The sequence below is a fragment of the Hypanus sabinus genome, chromosome 9, assembly GCF_030144855.1.
Source record: "Hypanus sabinus isolate sHypSab1 chromosome 9, sHypSab1.hap1, whole genome shotgun sequence".
NCBI classification, from domain to species: Eukaryota; Metazoa; Chordata; class Chondrichthyes; order Myliobatiformes; family Dasyatidae; genus Hypanus; species Hypanus sabinus.
In genome coordinates, this window is record NC_082714.1 from 127,413,058 (window position 1) to 127,433,625 (window position 20,568).

General features: G+C 41.2%; 1 protein-coding gene across 9 annotated transcripts in view; it reads left to right on the plus strand.

Annotated features, from left to right (window-relative positions):
- The window catches only part of LOC132399784 (cadherin-4-like), a 689,576-nt gene that overhangs the window by 545,611 nt on the left and 123,397 nt on the right, over window positions 1–20,568 (plus strand). For all 9 annotated transcript variants that reach the window (XM_059980521.1, XM_059980522.1, XM_059980527.1 and 6 more), the window contains one exon: window positions 15,233–15,388. In XM_059980521.1, the coding sequence (XP_059836504.1) occupies window positions 15,233–15,388 (156 nt within the window). The remainder of the gene's footprint in view (window positions 1–15,232; window positions 15,389–20,568) is intronic.

Sequence of the window (20,568 nt, forward strand, 5' to 3'; positions counted from 1 at the left end):
CTTCTTCTGGGCAGTACCTTTACAGGGCAGGTAACCCCAGCCATTATCAATGCTAGTCAGAGATTGCCTACCTGACATCAATGGTCACATAACCAGGATTTGTGATATGCACCAGCTGTTCATACGACCATTCACCAACTGCCCCCATGGCTTCATGTGACACTGATCCGAGGGCCATGCAGGTGCTACACCTTGCCCAAGGGTGATCTGCAGGGTAGAGGGAAGAAGCAACTTACAACTCCTTTGCTAAAGTCTATCTCTGCCCCACAACACATATAAAGCTATGGTTGGTTTGAAAACTATTCAATTATGCAGGCTGGCACAGGCTCTGAGAAGAAAGCTAGAGAGTGATGAATAGGAGGAGGAGACTAATGAGAAAGCCTCATTGCATTTGATGCCCACAGTATCACTTCAATCACTGGTGCCATAAGGTATTGGTGGGATGCAATCCGAGAAGAAGCAGAAGGGAATTTAATGCCGGGGCCTTCAGAGTGTTACAGAAAAGCTGATCGTTAGAACTTCATAAAGTTGAGGACAATAATTGACATGCTTTCATTGCATGGGTGATGCAAATGCAGCAAAGCATTCAGGTATCTCTGGCTGAGTGCAAGAGATGGCAGAAGGATGGACATATGTTTTCACATATACGCAAGAAAATCTGCAGATGCTGGAAATCCAAAGCAACACACACAGAATATGCTAGAGGAACTCAGCAGGTCAGGCTGCATCTCTGGAAAAGTGTAAACAGTCGATGTTTTGGGCTGAGATCCTTCATTAGGCCGTGATTTTTGTGAGATATGTTTTAAGATTGAGATCGCAGGAGCTGTTCTTTGCAAGCAATGCAAGCAGGCCTGTCAGGACTTTCTGCCCGTGTTCAGGACATTTCATTTGACCTGCAGGAGAATTTGCAGCTTGAGGGGAAAGATCTAGTTGTTGTGGACCACATAGGTACCAACAACGGAGGAAGAACAAAAGAAAGGAGTTCTGCTGTGGGAATTTGAGCAGCTAGAGACTAAGTTAAAACACTGAATCGAAAGGATCAAACTTCAACATGTGTAGATTGACACTGGGTTAATAAGATCTTTGAGGTAAAATTGGTGTGGGAGCAGAAGTTTTGAATTCATGGGACATATACATGGCATTTTTTGAAATGCCTTCTGAAAATCCAGGTCAGCAGCTTCCATTGACTCTCCTTTGCCTATCCTGCCTGTTATTTCCTCAAAGAATTTCAACATTTCCCCTTAAGGAAACAATGCTGCCTTTGGCCTATTTTATCATGTGCCTCCACGTTCCCTGAAATCTCATCCTTAATAATGGACTTCAACATGTTCCCAACCACTAATAACAGGCTAACTGGCCTATAATTTCCTGTCATTTACCTCCCTCCCTTCGCAAAGTGTGGAGTGACATTTGCAATTTTCCAGTCCTCCAGAGCCATTCCAGAATTTAGTGATTCTTGAAAGCTCATTACTAATGCCTTCACAATCTTTTCAGCTTCCTCTTCCAGAACCCTGGGGTGTTGTCTGTCTGATCAGGAGACTTATCTACCTTTAGACCTTTCAGCATCCCAAGCACCTTCTTCTTAGTAATAGTAACTGTACTCAAGTCTTTCCCCTGACACGCTATCATTTCTCCATTTCTGGCATACGCTTTTGTCTTCCACAGTGAGGACTAATGCAAATACTCATTTAATTTTTTCTGCCAATTCTTCCCCCCCCCCCCACTACCCCTCCACGGTCGTTTTCCAATGGACTGATAGCCACTTTTGTCTCTCTTTATTCAGTGTATTTGTAAAAACCTTTGGAATTCTCTTTTATGTTATTGTCTAGCTTACATTCATAGTTCATCTTTTCTCCTCTTTTTGGTTGCTTAGTTGCCTTGGTAAGGAGGTGAGTTAAACAGTTGGAAACGTATGAGAAAAGTAAAAATGAAATGGGAGTGTTTGAGAAGTTACTGAACTGTCCAGAATAAAGAACCAGAAAGAAAGTCCAGAAAAGATTAACAATTTATCATGATGTAAACAGGAAATAAGCAGGTTCAAATACTAGCATGGAAAGAGATTGATTGACTGGCAGAGGGAGAACCTAAGTACTTCTACAGATATATTAAGAGCAAAAAGATAGCAAGGGACAAATTTGATCTGCTGGAAGATCAGAATAGTAATCTAAGTGTGGAGCTAAAGGAGATGGGGGAGATCTTAAATGGATTTTTTTTTTGCCTCTGTATTCAAGATTCAAGTCTTAACTTACAGTTAAGATGGTGCTAGCAAACATGTGAGACAGCTTCTTGTAGTCAAATAGATCAGAAATCTGACTAAAAACAGCACTAAAAATACCTTTTCTGTGGTATGTTGTGTTAAGTTATCGTCAGAAACAGTGAAGGCGTAAGCGATGACAAGGAGAGTCCGGCGGATGAACCGGGATTAAGCGTTGCAGATGGAGTTCCGATGCCCAAACTGCTGGCACAGAAGTGAGTTTGGATCACTCTGAGCACCAAAAGGAGAAGCTGGGGGACAGGTAGAGAAATTCCAATACTCGTTCAACTGACCCAGGTGTGAGGTTCTATTGCTCTGGGCACCGAGCTGATCTGAAGAGCTTAAGAGCGGCTTTGGGCTGTGCAGTGGAATCTGGGCCCGGAGCAAGGCACTGGGTGGCGAGGACTAGGCCCGGAGCCTTTCAGTGCAGCCAAGTCCTACTGTAAGGTACGCTGTTTAGATAACTTAAACACCAGCCCAGATCAGAGATAAGAGCCAGTTTTGATCAGTCTCTGCGATCTTCATTCCTCTCTCCAGGTCAGAGGATCTTCATTCCTCTCTCCAAGTCAATTTTAATGCCGGCCCAGTTAGTCTGAAATGACAGGGTGCTGATCACAGCGAGAAATTATCTCACTCACCATCTGCAATGGTCATCTCCATGGCACTGTTGCAATGAAGACTGCCCTGGCTGCTGTGCTGCTCATCTGCTAATATGATGAACTGATAAGCAAAGGTTTGGACCTAACCCAGGGTTTGGATCTGAGGAATTAATGTTCGTTTGGAATGTTGTTGTTGTTCACTTCAGTTATTTGTATGATTTTTTTTTCTTTCTCTTGCACATTTAGTGTTGATCTTTTATTTTTATTTTTATTCTTTTTTTAAAACTCTGTCCTTCTGGATTTATTGCTTTGCGGCTAGCCATGAGCAAGCAAATCTCAAGGCTGTAAAATATAAACATGCTTTGATTTTAAAAAAAATGTATCTTGAATCTTGACTGCTGTGAGAGACCAGTGCAGAAATTGCAGGGAACTTAGCAGAGATATTTAAAACATTCTTAATCACAGATGAAGAGCTGGAGGATTGGACGGTAGCTAAAGTCATTCCGTTGTTTAAGAAAAACTCCAAGATTAAGCCAGGAATTTATAGGCCGGTGTGCCTGATGTCATTAGTGGGAAAGTTATTGGAAGGTGTTCTGAGGGACTGGATATATATATGTATTTGGATAGACAGGGACTGATTAGTGATAGTTAACATGGCTTTGTGCATGGTAGGTTGTGTCTAACCAATCTTATAGAGTTTTTTGAGGATGTTGACAGGAAAGTTGTTGAAGGCAAGTCAGTGGACATTGTCTACAAGGGCTTTAGCAAGACCTTTGACTAGGTTTTGGTTGAGAGGTTGGTCAAGGAGGTTCAGTCACTCGGCATTCAAGCAAACTGGACTAGACATCAGCTTAGACGTCCAGAGTGTTTCTATAGAGAACATCCTCTCCACTTCCACTCCATCTAGGCCTTTCAATAGTGGGAAAAAGGCAGCCTCAGAATAGAAGGACATCCCTTTAGAATATAGGAGGTTTTTCTTTAGCCAAAAGGTGGTGAATCTGTAGAATTCAGCTGTGGAGGTCAGGTTATTGGGTATATTTAAAGTGGAGGTTGGTAGGTTCTTGATTTTTAAGGGCATCAGAAGTTATGGGAGAAGGCAGGAGAATGGGGTTGAGAGGAAAACTAAATCAGCCATGATCAAACAGTGGAGCAGACTTGATGAGCCAAAGGAGCTAATTCTGCTCGTGCGCTTCACGGTCCCATACTTACATAGTTGCTCTGATTACTAGCTTGTGCTTTTACTAAGTCATTTGATGGGAAATTGTGACAGAAAATTCAGGATTTCCCTTATTTATTGTGAAGAAATTGCTGGTTATTTAGGTTATAAATTGGTACTCTCAATCTGATTATTAAATGGTTTGAAATTTGCTTATATACTTGTCACAATGCATCAGATAGCTCAACATCTCCTTCCCACTCTTCTAGTGCCACTCGGGCAGTCTCTCCGCCCTTGGCCCCACTCAAACTGGCACATTTCTCCAATTCTCCTCTGACTCTCCTTGCTCCTCAGCTCAGCATTTTGTAAGTCAATTCCCATTTTTTCACTCCAATTATTTACAACAAAATGGAATGCCAATATTCAATCAGGAGAGCACAGATAACACACAACCACTATTTAAAACTTCTGTAAAGCTACAGCACAGCACTTAATTTAATTTTGCTGGAAATCACCAAGAGCCAGAAAAGTAAGATTCTAAGTTACTTCCACTGAAAGAATTTTAGTCTAATCTGTTCAATTGCTGACCACTGTTACAGACTCTGTGACAGACAGACAGGAACAGCTGATTGAATGGTTTTCCGCTGGACACCAACGTAGAAAAATAAGGTACACGTATAAAAGGAGTGCACCATTTTGTAAGAAAGCCACAAGAACATTAATAGTTAAGGAACAAAATGGAAGGAAAGCAGCTTAAAGAAGAGAAAATACTTGCACAATGGCTTTGCACCGTAAAAATAGCATCATGATCAATAGATGTGAAGCGTATTTACACATCATATATTTGCAGAAGGTCCTCGGTATTTCTGTCCTGCAGACACCTCCAGGTACACTTATTTCACAGATTTCATAAATCTGTTGGAGCATTTGTTAATGATTTATTAAGAAGGATGTCTTTCTTCTATTGGTTGATCCTTACCTCGCTGCATCTACTCAATCTCGTCAATATTGTGTTGTTCATCAATTCCTCCATTGTTTGCAAAGCATGATTGTGGTCCCTGCTCTCTTTTTTATGTATCTTTTCCTTGAAAACTTCTTGAGAAGCATGATTCGGCCTTCCCCTACACGGTGAAGGCATCTAACTCCACCTCCTCACCGTGTTTCTTAACCCCTCCATGCCTTTTCTTGTCTAATATCAGAAAAAGGTGACATTAACAATTCAGAGAGCTAGAGTTATCAATTTTAGTCCTCCTGTACCACATCAAAAAGTAAATCCAGTTGATTAAATAAATCTGGAAGGAAATCATGGCTTCTGTTCTTGTGATTGTGAAACTGCTATACTGAATTCAGCTTTCTGGTTCATTTGTGTGTTTTAAAGAAGGAAGTTTGTCCTCCTCACTCAGTCAGTGGCACAAGCTAGGTTTTATCCTGCTGTGGCTTACAATAATGTCAGGTAACTTGATTGAAATGTGCAAGGAGTCTTGACAAGGTGCATGTCAAAAACATATTCCTTCTTGTGGAAGAAATAGAATCTTAGGGAGCACCATTGAAAAAAATAAGTCTTTTTACTCATTTCTGCAGAGGATGACATGTTCTGTTTTGGTCTTGAGTTTTAATTTAATATGAAATTGGTACAATATAAGATGCCAACAGATGGGAATAAAGCAACTTGTGTTTTCACAGATCTGATCCTTTGGGATCACCAAACTATGAGCCAAGAATCACAACATCCTAATACGAGAAGAAGGAATATTGTCACTAAACCCAATGGGATCCTTAATGTGCATCAATTTATGCTGTTCAGAAATCTACTGCATGTCTACACTGAGTCAATATGTTCATTTTGTCAGGGTGTCATGAGTGGGGTGGTGGAGCTAGGGGGTCATTCTAAGATCGGCAAATGTTATCATCTGTAACAAACTGAAATTTAGGTCAGACAAAATGAGACCAATATTTCTGATGCAAACATGTCAACTTACTTTCTTTCATTTTTTATACGTTTTTCAGTTATTAATATTCATTATCCAACATGGGCAGTGAATAATCTGTATTCAAGAAGCACTGCACTCCCTGACCATGTTTCCAGGCTCTCTACCTGACATCCACTCAAGACTGACAGAAACGCCATTAAGAGGAGGAAGTGGTCACCCACAGAAACTGTTCTTGGCAAAAAATTGGATTTTCTTGTCAGCATTTTGTATAATTTATATATTCCTTTTTTCTCCTGAGCACTGCTTATATGATGTTATATGGCAGTGAAGCTGCCATAAATAAGCTTTTGCATGGATATGCTTGTGCATATGACAATAAACTTAGCTTTGACTTTTGACTTTGATAATGTCTGCTTTGGGGGGGGGGGGGTGCAGGATTAACCTTGGGCATTGGTCTTAACCTATAAGGTAATTTAAAAAGAAGAAAGTACCCAGATTGTTATTAGTGTGATTTTAATGATCGATCAGTAACCAAGCAGGCTACACTTGGATCTTAAGATAAATGCTGTGCAGGCCTGTCCATCATCATCAAGAAGCAAGATTACCTTTTAAATTAGATTTTCACACCTATGAGGCTGACAATCATTGGTGCGTAGAAACAGACATATGGTGCGAGATATTATCTTATTCCCCTACGCCGTTATGTCCACTTAGCTCATTCAATTATTCACTAGGTATGTCTGTGCTGTTCTTTTGTCATCTGATACCAGAGAAAGTGAAGGTATATTTGTAATGCAGTACTAGCTAAATTACTCTAAGTGGTTTTCTTGCACAAGCCACACAGGGGAATGAGTTTTCTTAGGGGTGTTTTACTTTCTATCCACTTGTGGAAGTCTTAGAACATCCATGTTGTTATTCGACACTTGGTACATTTCTGCTGTCTTACATTTTCTCCCTAACGTTATTGTCATTAGTAGAACACAACAGTGCAGGTTTGGGAGTCTGAAACACATACAGAAGGTACTGAAATCACCCATCCTCTATCCTTGAAGCTTGGAAAATGATTGGTTAAATTGCATCCTTATCTGCAATAATTTCAAGCTAGCACATTTGAATGTTTTACACCAAGTGGCCACTTTATTAGGCACACCTGCTTGTTAAAGCAAATATCTAGTTAATCATGTGGAGGTAACTCAATGTATAAGAACATGCAGACATGGTCAAGAGGTCCAGTTGCTATTCAGAACAAATACCAGAATGTCACCAAAGACACTGGCAGATTTCTAAAGCTGTACCATGGAGAGAATTCTAACTGGCAAATACACCATCTGGTATGGATGGGCCACTACACAGAACTGGAAAAAGCTGCAGAAAGTTGTAAACTCAGCCAGCTCCATCATGGGCATCTGTCTTCACAGCATCAAGGCCACCTTCCAAAGGCGATGCCTCAAGAAAGTCATTAAAGACCCTCATCACCCAGGATGTGACCCCTTCTCATTGCTACCATCAAAGAAGAGGCACAGGAGCCTAAAGACACACACTCAGTGTTCATAAGCAGCTTCTTCCTGTCCACCATCAGGTCCCTGAATGGACAATGAACCCATAAACACCATTTCATTATTTACACACACACACACACACCCCCCGCCCCCCCCCCCCCAATAATGAGCTCCAGTCGAAAACATCCAGGACAACTTCAAAAGACGACTGTATATACTTAATGTAATGTATAGTTCTTATTATGTATTCCAATGCACTGCTGCCACAAAACAACAGATTTCACAACGTATTTCAGTGATGTTAAACCTGATTCTGATTCTGATCCTGATGGGGAAGAAGTGAGATCAAAATGATTTTGGCCCTGGAATTATTGTTGGTGCCAGATGGTGTAATTTAAGTATCTCAGAATTTACTAACCTCCTGGGATTTCTATGGACAACAGTCCTTAGAGTTTACAGTGAATGGTGCGAGAAACAAAAAACATCCAATGATACTTCTGTGCACGAAGAAACCTTGTTAATGACAGAGGTCGGAACAGAATGGCCAGGTTGGTTCAAGCTGTCAGGAAGGCCACATGTGGTCTGCAGAAGAGCATCTCTGAATGCACAACATATCAAACTTTGAAGTGGATAGACTCCAGTAGCAGAGGACTATGAAGATACATGTTGTGGCCTCTTTACTAGGTACAGGAGATACCTAATAAAGAGGCCACTGAGTATGTTTCTTGCTAGCTGTGCTCATCAAGTGCTATTTCTAGAGAGAAAGCATTAATGATTTGGATTGACAATCATTCATCGATACTGATCTGTTCTGAAGAAATTCTGTTGCATGGTAATTGAGATAAAATGCTCTTCCACAAATGCTATTTGAAATCCTGGGTGTTTTATGGGATGTATTTTTGTTCATGTTTTCCCCCTGCACTGAACTTTACTTTGTTGCATTTTTCTGTGATTGATTTAAGCAGTTATCAGGTGTAAGAATGACCTGGGTCTGATTTTTATTGTTTTGAGTTTACTAATTTCAATTAAGTATTCACAGCCATTGAGCAGAGCAGTGAACATAGAAAGGTTTATTGTTATAGAAAAATATAATCAGTTTACTCAGGTTCACTTTTTTTAAAAATAGAGGAAACAGAAGTGAGGACTGAAAGTGCCATGCAAAATTGTGTGGTCATTGGTTCAGTTGGCAGCAGAATTGCTCAGTCATTTTCACGGTGACTGGGAATATTGTCGTCAACATATGCAGTCTTTAACATGCTTAAAACTCCAAAACAAATTGGGTAGTTCACTGGAAGATGATCAAATCCTATAGTGCTGTGCACCAAGTAGGGAGTCAATTCCTTCAGGAGAGAAAGGTAGAATAAAAAATGTTAGAAACATGAGAATTTAAAGGTGAGGCGACACTTCACCTGTGAGTCGGCTGGTGTGGTATACTGCGTCCAGTGCTCCCGGTGTAGCCTTTTATATATTGGTGATGTTACGTATCCCGTAACTGGATAACTTACCAGCAAAGATAGAGAGGTCCGTTGAAGTCTGATGTCACTATTTTCAAACGTTTTTATTTATAAAGGGGCACAAAAGTAAGGTTAATACAAACATTCAGATAATGCACGTCGTCAATACTCAATCTAAAGCGCGGGTATAGTAATGTTCGTCATTAAGAAGTGAGCTCTACTGTTGTCTAGGGGATAATATATTGTCCGTTGGAAATATAAAAGTCACTCAGAGGTCTGCAGACTTTAGCCTTTCGGGGAATCGCTGGGTTTCACGTGTTTTAGAGGGATCGGTGAAAAACGATAAAAACTTGCCTGGGTCTTTATGAAGCCACTCAATAAAATCAGGGGAACGTTGTTTCCCCGTTGTTAGTTCGAAGTTCTTCTCGGTATTATCAGCCACCCGCTCCCCAGGCAAAGGAGTTAGGAGCACACGTGGCGTTGAGTGGCTTCCAGCCACGGGAGCACTGAGCGAGGATGTCCTTCGGGTGCGTCGCTATCGTACTGCCTCCTGCAGTCCGCTTTTATCTTTACTTGCAGAGTTGTAGATGTCCATCAAAGTAGGGTGATGCAATCTCCACCCCCACATTGCCCGAGGGTGTCCACATCCATGGTAGCCGTCACGTAGCAGCGACATGCACGTCACACAGGTGCCTCTAAGAACAATGGCCAAAACCGTTGCATTGTCTCTCACTTCCGAGACCCGAATTAATAGCGATCTTGTGATTCTCCGGAAGGAGGGGACTGCTCCCGCTCCTTCGGCACCTCAGAACTGTGGTACATTTATAACATTGACACCTGACGCAGGAGACCGTTTCGCTGAACACCTACGCTTGGTCCGCCAGAGAAAGCAGGATCTCCCAGTGGCCACACATTTTAATTCCATGTCCCATTCCCATTCTGATATGTCTATCCATGGCCTCCTCTACTGTCAAGATGAAGCCACACTCAGGTTGGAGGAACAACACCTTATATACCGGCTGGGTAGCCTCCAACCTGATGGCATGAACATTGACTTCTCTAACTTCTGTTAATGCCCCTCCTCTCCTTCTTACCCCATCCCTGACAAAATTTAGTTGTTTTTTTTCTCTCTCTCTGCCCATCACTCTGCCTGTTCTCCATCTCCCTCTGGCGCTCCCCTCCCCCTTTCTTTCTCCTGAGGCCTCCCGTCCCATGATCCTTTCCCTTCTCCAGCTCTGTATCACCTTCGCCAATCACCTTTCCAGCTCTTAGCTTCATCCCACCCCTTCCAGTCTTCTCCTATCATTTCGCACTTCCCCCTCCCTCCCACTACTTTCAAATCTCTTAGTATCTTTCCTTTCAGTTCATTCTGACAAAGGGTCTGGGCCCGAAACGTCGACAGTGCTTCTCCCTATAGATGCTGCCTGGCCTGCTGTGTTCCACCAGCATTTTGTATGTGTTGTTGTTTGAATTTCCAGCATCTGCAGATTTCCTCATGTTTTAATGGCTTATTGGAAATGATCTTCAGCAGCTGGGAAATTAAAATCCATTGCAACATTTCAGAGAATGAACAAGAAGTCACAAGACTATTGGCATGTGACAATACCGCTTTAATGTTACAATACCAAAGTTTTTTTTTCCTCACAGACATTAAAATAAGCTCTTCTTGAAAGCTTATATTAAATGGACCCTTGGTGGCACTTCATGTGCACAATGAGTCTTAAAATGAATCCATTAGCTCTTTCATGAGAGTACTTAAAAAACATAATTGTAGTGAATTTTGTTAACTTGTAAAGGTCTGAAAATGAGTCATTTGCATGTCCTAAACAGTAAGGTATGCCTTTTATTTTAACGTATAAAGGAATCTAGTTTACTATGTAGAAAACTCTTCCAATTATTTGATAGACTGATAAAAAACTGCAGACGGAATAAGGGAGCAAGTAAGAAATAAAAACCTGCACCAATTTTTTCTGGATATTTATGTTCAAGTTTTATTCACCTTTTGCCTCATTGAGCCCTCACTACACCCTCCACCCCACTGCAAATTCTCTGGGTAATGATTTTTGCTGCCAGGCATATAGGTTGCCACTCCTAACTCACTGCCTCAACGGCTGCCTATCATGGGCACTAGGCTCCCCGGCATCCAGAACAGTTTTAAAAGGTAATGCCTCAAAAATGTGGCACCTGTCATTTAGGACCCTGTTCACCCAGGACATGCGCTCTTTGCACTGCTACAATCAAAGAGGAGGTACAGGAGCCTGAAGGCACACACTCATTTTGTTTCAGGAACAGCTTCTTCCGCTCTGCCATAAAATTTCTGAATGTCAGCTGTTTACTTTTGTCCATAGATACTGCCTGGCCTGCTGTGTTCCTCCAACAGTTTGCGTGTATTACTTTGACTTACAGCATCTGCAGATTTTCTCTTGTTTGTAACACTACCTCAGTATATTTCTCCCTCTCTTTTTGCACTACTTAATTAAATAAATTTTATTTTTTTACATATACTTATTTTAATTTATAGTTTTTTATTATTATGTATTGCAATGTGTTGTTGCTGCAAAACAACAAATTTCATGACATACGCAAGTGATATTAAACATGATTCCTATTCTCAGTCTGCAAATGACCCTTTACTTTGGCTTGCGGTGCAGGCTGGATGATGAAGTGCCACTCCCCACCCTTTTTCCATCTTCACAAAGTGCATTTTTAATATAACTGGACAGCTACAGGTCCCTGCAGCATTTTGCAAATCATCTCCTTGTCAAAGTGGGGTGAATGTCTGACTGAACTGTACAGTCTGCTGTACTGGACCTTGCTGTACAAGGTCTCAGACTGGAGCATTATATATCATCTTGTTTTGACTGTGTTCTAGGCTAGTTTCAGACATGAAATATTACAGATTATGTCCTTTTACTTTGCTGTGAAAATTAATCTTATTTGTGGAGTTATTTACATTCTTGAACCTTAAAACAATTGAATTGATGGAAAGACTTGATCTTGTACAGAATCAGCTTGGGGATTGTATTACACTGCTGGAAAGCGCAGACACACAGGACTCCTGGGATTAATTTTAATGGGTCCTTTAAAAATGATTTGGATTTTATTGGAAACCACATAAAATCATTAGAGCTTAGCAACAGATGCATAGAAATGTTTGTTTCAATGGGAAATAAAGTGCTATAATGGCAGAAAGCTGGAAGTGTAAATGACATTGCCAACATGCTTTGGATGTCTTTTAGCACTGCAGATTCCTCATGGCAGTGTGGCACTGAATATTTTATTATATTTGTCTGATATTTAAAACATTGAACAAAACTCAGAAGAATCAAGTTCTACATAGAAATCTCAATGCACACAGCTGAATTCAGTTAGAATGTAGTAATATTCCTAAAGTACTTTCCATGCTCTGGACTAGTTTTGAAGTAATTGCACCTTATTGATGATGATGATGATGGCATCCACTTGTCACGAGGGACAATGGGGTGATAGTGGCACCCGTCTGGGGCACAAGCCTGGGTGGTAGGTATGGAGATCTTGGAATGCCCTGTCGTCAAGATCCCCTCTCAGCCTCACCGGTATAGTCCAAGAGAAAGCAAAGAAATACATGTGGCACCTGCTTGACCGCAGGAGCTGCCAGAAGGATGTCCAGCTGTCTTAGGGGCTTCCCTTTCTGCCTAGGTTTACTCCCATTGCCTTCGTCTCTCTCAAGGCTCCCCATAAGGCAGAGGGGCTATCGACGTACAGCTAGGGATTTTATTACACCTTATTACACAGGTAAATATTGAGATAACAAATTTATATAACATCATTTTAGGAACCTTTCAATGAATTATGTTTGAAAATATTGCTGTCAGACAGTATTTAAACAACAATCTCCAGGGACAAACAAAATGATTATTTTCCGTAATGTTTTTTTTGAGAAATAAACATTGGCCAGCATTGCAGATAGCTCCCATGCTCGTTTTCAGACTATTTCCAAAGATTTTATGTCCCGCTAGGTGAGTATTCAGATCCTGGTTCACTGTCCTGCCTGAAGGATGACTCTTCTAACTGTGTCACACCCCTCAGTGTTGCAATGAAGTGCTGGTGAAATTCTTCTGGTGAAATCTCACAAGCTGAACTTAAAATCCTGGCCTCCTGATTCAGAGTGCTTCTCATTTTGCCGAAGAGCACACATTTTAGGGATAAGGAATATTTATTTGTTTAAAATGAAATGACGGTTGCTATAAATATCAGAATTGTATTGGTGAAAATAAATGTATCACTATTTTCAAACAGATCAAGGTGCTGAAAGCATAATTGGGAACTTTATTGCTGACATCACATAGGTGTGGTGTTTTACTTCATGATGGTCTTCTCAAACTGATCAACACTTCCATCAACACAGCTTCAGTCCTGGACTGTGTATTTATGTTTGATTTTATGCTCCTGTGACACTGTGCATTGAAAATAAGGTAGTTGTAGGAGTGACAGAGTATTGTTCCTGAACTGACATGGATTAATATCTCCCACAAAGTTGCAATTGGAGCATTGCAAAGGATATAGCATCACTTGATGCAGAATTTGCATTTGATGCATGCTGTGAATTACTCTGTTAAGTTTCTGGAGTGATGCAAAACCATTAGTAAATGGTTGCTATGGTATCTCATTGCATCAAGGAAAATAAAGTGTGTGACCAAATTTACAAATGCACATGTTTAACTGTTAAATGTATTGTTAATGCTTGCATTGCTGATAGACCATTTATGCAAAGATTAAAATAATGTTCCAAGAATTGCTCCTTGAGGAAGGTCCTTACTCTGGCGTCTCCCACAAGACGGTGTAGCCTGCCAGATGCACTTTTAGATGTCAAGCTCATTGCAACAATTCAACCAAGCAGGTGGGCTAATATGCTGGGGGTCTTGATAATTTAATCAGAAGACAAGTATGCATGACCAGCCTCAGTAGTTTTCTGACAGTGACTCTCAGAGATTGAGGTTAGGAAAGTGATTTTTCAAAAGAGTGCAGTCATTGAGAAAACCATTTTAAAGTCTGAAGTTGAGTTTATTGTCATATGTGCAACTACATGTGTGCACAGAGCATATTGTCTTGCTACTTACTGAAGAATATATATGTAAGAACTAGCACTTGTCTATCTGATAGCAAACAAAGAGAGACTGAACTGCACCAACAACTTCGCATTTCTGTCTCATATCATTATATACTAAACCACTGTAAGTTCCTCTGCAGGTGTGTTATCAAACCTAATTCAACTAAGAGTAACACAAGGGAATTTTAGAGCCAAATTCTTGGTCAAAATGGTGGTTTTAAGAAGCAGCTTGAAGAGGCAGAGGGGTATGGAGGTAATTTTATTGCCTTTCCTTCTGGGAGGAATTGATCTTCATTTGCTTAATGCCGCATAAAACAACATTGGACAATTTAATTTTAAAATCTTTTGTATAAAAATGCGAGAATTTCTTGAACAGACTCTATGGAAGCATTTACAGAACAGAATGACCTTATAACAGACTTTATAGACCATCTTAAACCCATTAATGCCCATTTTATTCAACCCAGTGGGCAGTTTATCCTGCTGCTTTATATTGTTGCTGGAGACGAAAGCTAAAATAGCAGTACTCTAACTGGATATTAATTTTGATGAAATAATAGTTAACCTTTTGCTTTCTTTTCATTTATCCATATTTTATGTTCTGTTCATGATGGAGATTTTATTCATGCTACGTGCAAGAACTTAAGAAGTGAAATGTTTTGGACAGCATGTTGGCATAGCAGTTAGTGGAATGCCATTATAGTGTCAGCCACCTGGATTCTATTCCTGTCACCATCTCTAAGGAGTTCATTCATGCATGAATCCACGCCTGCGTGGGATTCCTTCAGGTGCTCTGGTTTCTTCCCATTCCAAAAATGTACGGGTTAGTAGTTAAATTCATCACATGGATGGCCTGGACTCTTTGGAACAAAAGGTCCTATTACCGTGCTGTATCTCTAAATAAAACAAAATAATAAACTATAACCTGTTTGATCTTATCTATCAGTGAGTACTCACAGTTTGGAATATAAAAGTGAAGAGCAACTGCTTAAAGCTTTGTTCAATTTTCTATTATATACTTCAAAGTTCAAAGTAAATTCAATTCAGTTTATTTCAGCTTTCACCAAGTTTGTCAGAATTAACCTTTGTTCCATCTTATGTAATTCCATGACATGTATTAGGAAGTGTATTGGAAGTTGCCGTTCACCGAAATGAATCCACTTACTACAGTCTTTTATAGTCTTTTAATTACACCATAAAAAGATCTTTTTTATTAAGTCTTGACACCTCTCAATGGGTTTTGATTTCAGATTCGGTCAGATAAAGACAGGGAGATCCAGATCCGATACAGCATCACTGGACCTGGAGCAGATCAGCCACCTATGGAGGTCTTTGGTATTGATCAGGTTGCTGGTAAGATGCACGTCAAAAGACCCCTGGATCGTGAGGACATTGCATCGTTTCATGTAAGAGACCACACTCTTCCTTTGGCTTTTTTTGTATTTATTGACTAAAAGCTGAAAAAATTGACACGTTCCATTGGAACTGGTAATTAGTCTAGAAAACATGTTAATTTTGGAGTACTGTCAAGAATTTTTGGTGTAATTAGAGTGCTGCATTTAAAGTTGGTGCCAAAAAGGTTCCCCTCAAAAAATATCACAAAAATATCCAAGGTTTAGTGCGAGAGAGTATAGTGATAAAATATGCCCAGAAACCAGTGGCAGTTATATAATTCCCAAATTCAATTCAGTGCAACTTTCAATAGTTTGAAGTATAGCAATCAGAGAACTTTGTCAGCTCTGAAAGTAACGTACAACATGGTGGCCAGCCAGGGCATAGACTTTAGAGGTGCTTCTGGCAAGAAGGAGACACTTCCAATATTATTTCAAGAGCACATGTATATCCTAATCTGAGATGTATAGTGGGAGGAAGGTGTGCACTGGGGGATTGGGAAGAAATAGGTGTTGGAGACCAAGCCCACTTTAAGAAGTATATGGAAGATATTTTCAAAAATGGCTCCCTGATTGATATTCCTCCACAAAAGAGCAATGTTTAATAAAATTTTATGTCCTCACAGAGTACATCAGAGTGATCTACACACCACTGTAAGGGTTTTAAAGCATCACCTGAGCTCCCCATATGAGCAATGTTTCTTTGTACACGCATCGTGAAAATTCAAAGGAAAACTGCTGCTGGAAGTCTGAAACACTCAGCAGGTCAGGAAGCATCCGTGGAGAGAGAAGCGGAGTTGATGCTTCAGTGTGACAACCTTCAGGAGTGAGGAGACAATCACTAGGCTTCTATTTAAAATGGTTATGTGGGTTGCATCTGGAAAAAAAATAGTCTCTAAACGAAATTCCTATGGTATGTGTTAACGGTGCTTCCCTCATCTGGGAGAGGAGGATGTGAAAGCTGAGCAGACAGACCCCTGCAAGCCACCCTTGGCTCTTGCTATGCTTTGGCCCTGACTTGTGACCCTGAAGGTCAGGTCTTCTGGTTCTTCCTCTGACAGTGGCTGGTATCTTTGATTTGCTAAATTGTGAAAGCACACAGTGAAATATCTGTGTTTGCCAGGCAGTTACTCCAGCACACTCCTGGCCCAATGCAGGCAAGGAAGTCTCATCTTGAGGAGATATGTGGCCTCTCCCAAATCTATTTTAGTGTTCGCGTATTTCTCAATGTATCTCTGCTCAGGCACATTGGTTGGTGTGTGAATAGGCATATCTAGCCACAGAGGGAGATGGACATATTTCTCCTCTACTATCCTTTCTATGGGCATTAATGGCAATTCCAGGCTAATCTTGAATAACAGAGGGATGCTCGACAACTGTGGTAGGGTTTGATTGCCATCACCCTGCAAATAAAAGCAATGTAAATGGCAACTAATTTTCACTATCAAATGAAATTAACACCTTTTATGCTCACTTTAAATGACAAAATATGGGGGCAGCTTCACACTTTCCCACAGCCCCTGTGATCTCAGTCTCTGATGCTGATGTGAAGGCATCCTTCATGAGGGTGAATTCGTGGAAAGCATCTGGCTCAGGTTGTGTACCTAGCTGAGTACTGAAGACCTGTGCTATTCAGCTGGCTGGAGTATTTACAGATATCTTCAGTTTTTCACTTCAGTCGTCCTTGGTAACCATCGACTTCATGCAGGCATCAATCATACCAAAGCCCAAGATGAAGGTAATAACTTGCTATAATGGCAATTATTGGTAACACTTAAATTTACTGCCAGTGATAGTAAGCCTGATTCTGATTCTGATGAAGCACTTTGAGAGGCTGTTTATGAAGCATATCAGCTCCTACCTGAGGAGTAACTTGAATCCATTCCAGTTTGCCAACTGCTACAACCCAGTCCACAGCAGATGTTATTTCATTCGCTGCTCACTCAACTCTGGAACACCCAGTCAGTGATGATACATACGTTTGGATGGTCTTTATTGTCCACACGCAGCAATCAAATATTATCATCCACTCAAAACTCATCACTAAGCTCCAAGACCTGGACCTCAGTTAGAGTGACAACATCAGGCCAGGTACACCACGAGGCTGTGTGCTTAGCCCTCTGCTCAACTCACTTAATACTTATGATGGTGCAGCTAAGTACAGCTCCATTATTATATCTAAGTTGGCTGATGACACCGCTCTTGTTGGCCAAATCAAAAGTGGTGACGATTCAACAAATAGGAGGGAAATTGAAAGTCTGTTTGAGTGATACTTCAAATACAACCTCAACTCAATGTCAACAAAATCAACGAGCTGGTTCTCATCTGCAAAAAGAAAAACTGGAGGTCCACGAGACAATCGTCATTAGCAGAGTAGAGGTGGAGAGGGTCAGATGCTTTAAATTCAATTGTATTAACATATCAGAGGATCTATCCTGGGATCAGTACATAAGAGTCATTGCAAAGAAGTCTCGATACTTCTCTTTCCTTAAAAGTTTGTATAGATTTATCATGTCACCAAAAACTTTTACAAACTAGTATAGATTCACAGTGGAACATGTCCTAATTGGTAGCTACATGGCCTGGTATGGAAACGTCAATGTCTAGGAACATAAAGGGTGACAGACAGTGGTGGATACAGTTCAGTCCATCCCTCCCCACCACTGAGTCCACTTACATGGAGAGCTGCCAGAAGAAAGCAGTATCCATGATCAGTGACTCCACCATCCAGGCCATGGTCTCTTCTTGCTACTATCATCAGGCAAGAGGTACAGGAGCCTTAAGTCCCACACCACCAGATTAAGGAATGGTTAACATCAGGCTCTTGAAGCTACATGGATAACATTACTTACTTCAACACTGAACTGATTCCATGACCTTTTGACTTGCTTTCAAGATCTCTTTACAACTTACGTTGTTAGTATTACAGTATTTATATTTGCACAGCTTGTGCTTTTTCAGCAAACACGAGGAAATCTGCAGATGCTGGAAATTCAAGCAACACACACAAAATGCTGGTGGAACGCAGCAGGCCAGGCAGCATCAATAGGGAGAACTGCCAAAGGGTCTTGGCCCGAAATGTCGACAGTGCTTCTCCCTATAGATACTGCCTGGCCTGCTGTGTTCCACCAGCATTTTGTGTGTGTTTTTGTGCTTTTTCACATTGGTCGTTTCGCAGCCTTTGTTCATGAATACCATTATGTAAAATTCAATTGTAGTTATATTTTTCCTGTAAACGCTTGCAAGAAAATGAATTTCAAGGTGGTATATGGTATCATTATATATACTTCGGTAATAAATATATTTATTTGAATTTTGATCTTTCATTGTTGTTGAGCATGTCAGCAGTGCAAACCCGCTGATGATAAAGGAGTCATTGGGTCATCCACAATCTGCAGCAACCTGTGCATTGAGAGAATGGACACAATTCCCATCAATATAAAGGTCTGATTTAATAACAGGAGTCCTTGAGGACACAACAGGGCAGTCAATGGCTGCTGTACTCATGGGAAGCCAACAGCACTGTTTTATTTCTGTAGCTGACTGAGTTCAGAAATACAGTCCACTGTCAATCAACCTGAGCCCTCATTGCCTCAGCCACAGGAATTACTGCTTGATGAGCTCACTGCCTTTTGATGCACACTTTAGAGGGAGAATGAAAGTACAACTGTGTGAATCTCTGCAGCATTCATTGACTCTGTGATTGCTATCTCAGAGCATCCTTTTGGATTAGAGGGTCCCAACCTGGGGTGAGTGGGCTCCTCTGTTAATGGTTGGGAGCTCTGGTTCTACAGGGTGAACTCTTGCAAGGAAAAAGCTACCCGATGCTGTACCTGGCAGTGAACTGAAAACCTGTGCCAACCAACTGGTTGGAGAACTCAAGGACACCTTTAAATTTATACTGCTGCATTCAGAGTTTCCCACCTGCTTCAGAAGGGTTTCAGTTAGACAAATGCCCAAGGAGAGCATGGTGTGCTGCCTCAAGTACAATTACCCCCTGCTTTGAGAGGTTGGTCATGGCTAGGAAAAACTCCTGCTTGAACAAGGACCTGGACCACCACACGAGGTCTACAGTAGGCACAGTCTCACTGGCTCTACCCTCAGCTTTCAAGCACCTGAACCTCAGCAATACATTCATTAGGCTACTGTTTGTCAATTACAGCTTGATGTGTAATGCCATCATCCCCTCAATACTTATCAGAGAGCTTCCACACCTAGATCTCTGTATCTCCCTCTGCAGCTAGATTCTTGACTTTCTCATTGAGAGACCACATTCAGTCTGGATCGGAAATAATACCTCCTCCTCCTCACTGCCAAGCAGCACAGGTGAACTGCAACAATGCATGCTGAGCCCACAGCCCCACTCTCTCTACACACATGATCGTAATGCTCGGCTCAAAACTATCTGTAAATTCACCAACGACATCAGAATCTCAGGTGGCACAGGATCAAAAGAGGCTGCAGCAGGTTGTAGACTCAGGCCACAACCCTCGCCACCACTGAGGACATCCCCATCCCCAGTACGTGGTGCCTCAGGAAGGCACCATCCATTGTCAAGAAGCACCACCATCTGAGACGTGCTCTCTTCTCATTGCTCCCATTGAACAGGAGATGCAGGAGTCTGAAGATCCACACTCAATAATTGAGAAACAATTTCTTCCCCTCTGCCATCAGTTTTCTGAATTGTCCATGAACACTACCTTGCAATTCCGCTTTCTCATTATTCATTTATTTTAGTAACTTTTCATAATTTTTATGTCTTGTACTGTACTGCTTCCAAAATATAACCAATTTTGCAACATATATCAGTGATAATACAACTGATTCATATCCTAACAGCTTGTGGCACTCAGGTTCCATGAGTTTGTCTTCCCCACTGCTTGGCACTAGGAGGAGCCAAACACAGGGGAAGACAAACTCATGGAACCTCTGGCTCTGACTGTTTTGTTCTCTCCATCTCATGGAACAGGGATGCCCCAGACAACATGCTGGGCCCCCTCTCCTGGAGCTGGGTGCTGATAGCTTCTGTGCTGCTCCCAAACATCCAGAGCCGGGGATCAAAGGTCTTTGTGCAGCTCCTAGCCTCCTGGACCTGGGGTATATTAGATGTTGTGCTGTTTCAGTGTCCCAGAATGGAGGGGTTGCAGCCTGAATTTCTTTCATGCTTTATTTGTCCATAGGCTCCCCTTCTCTTT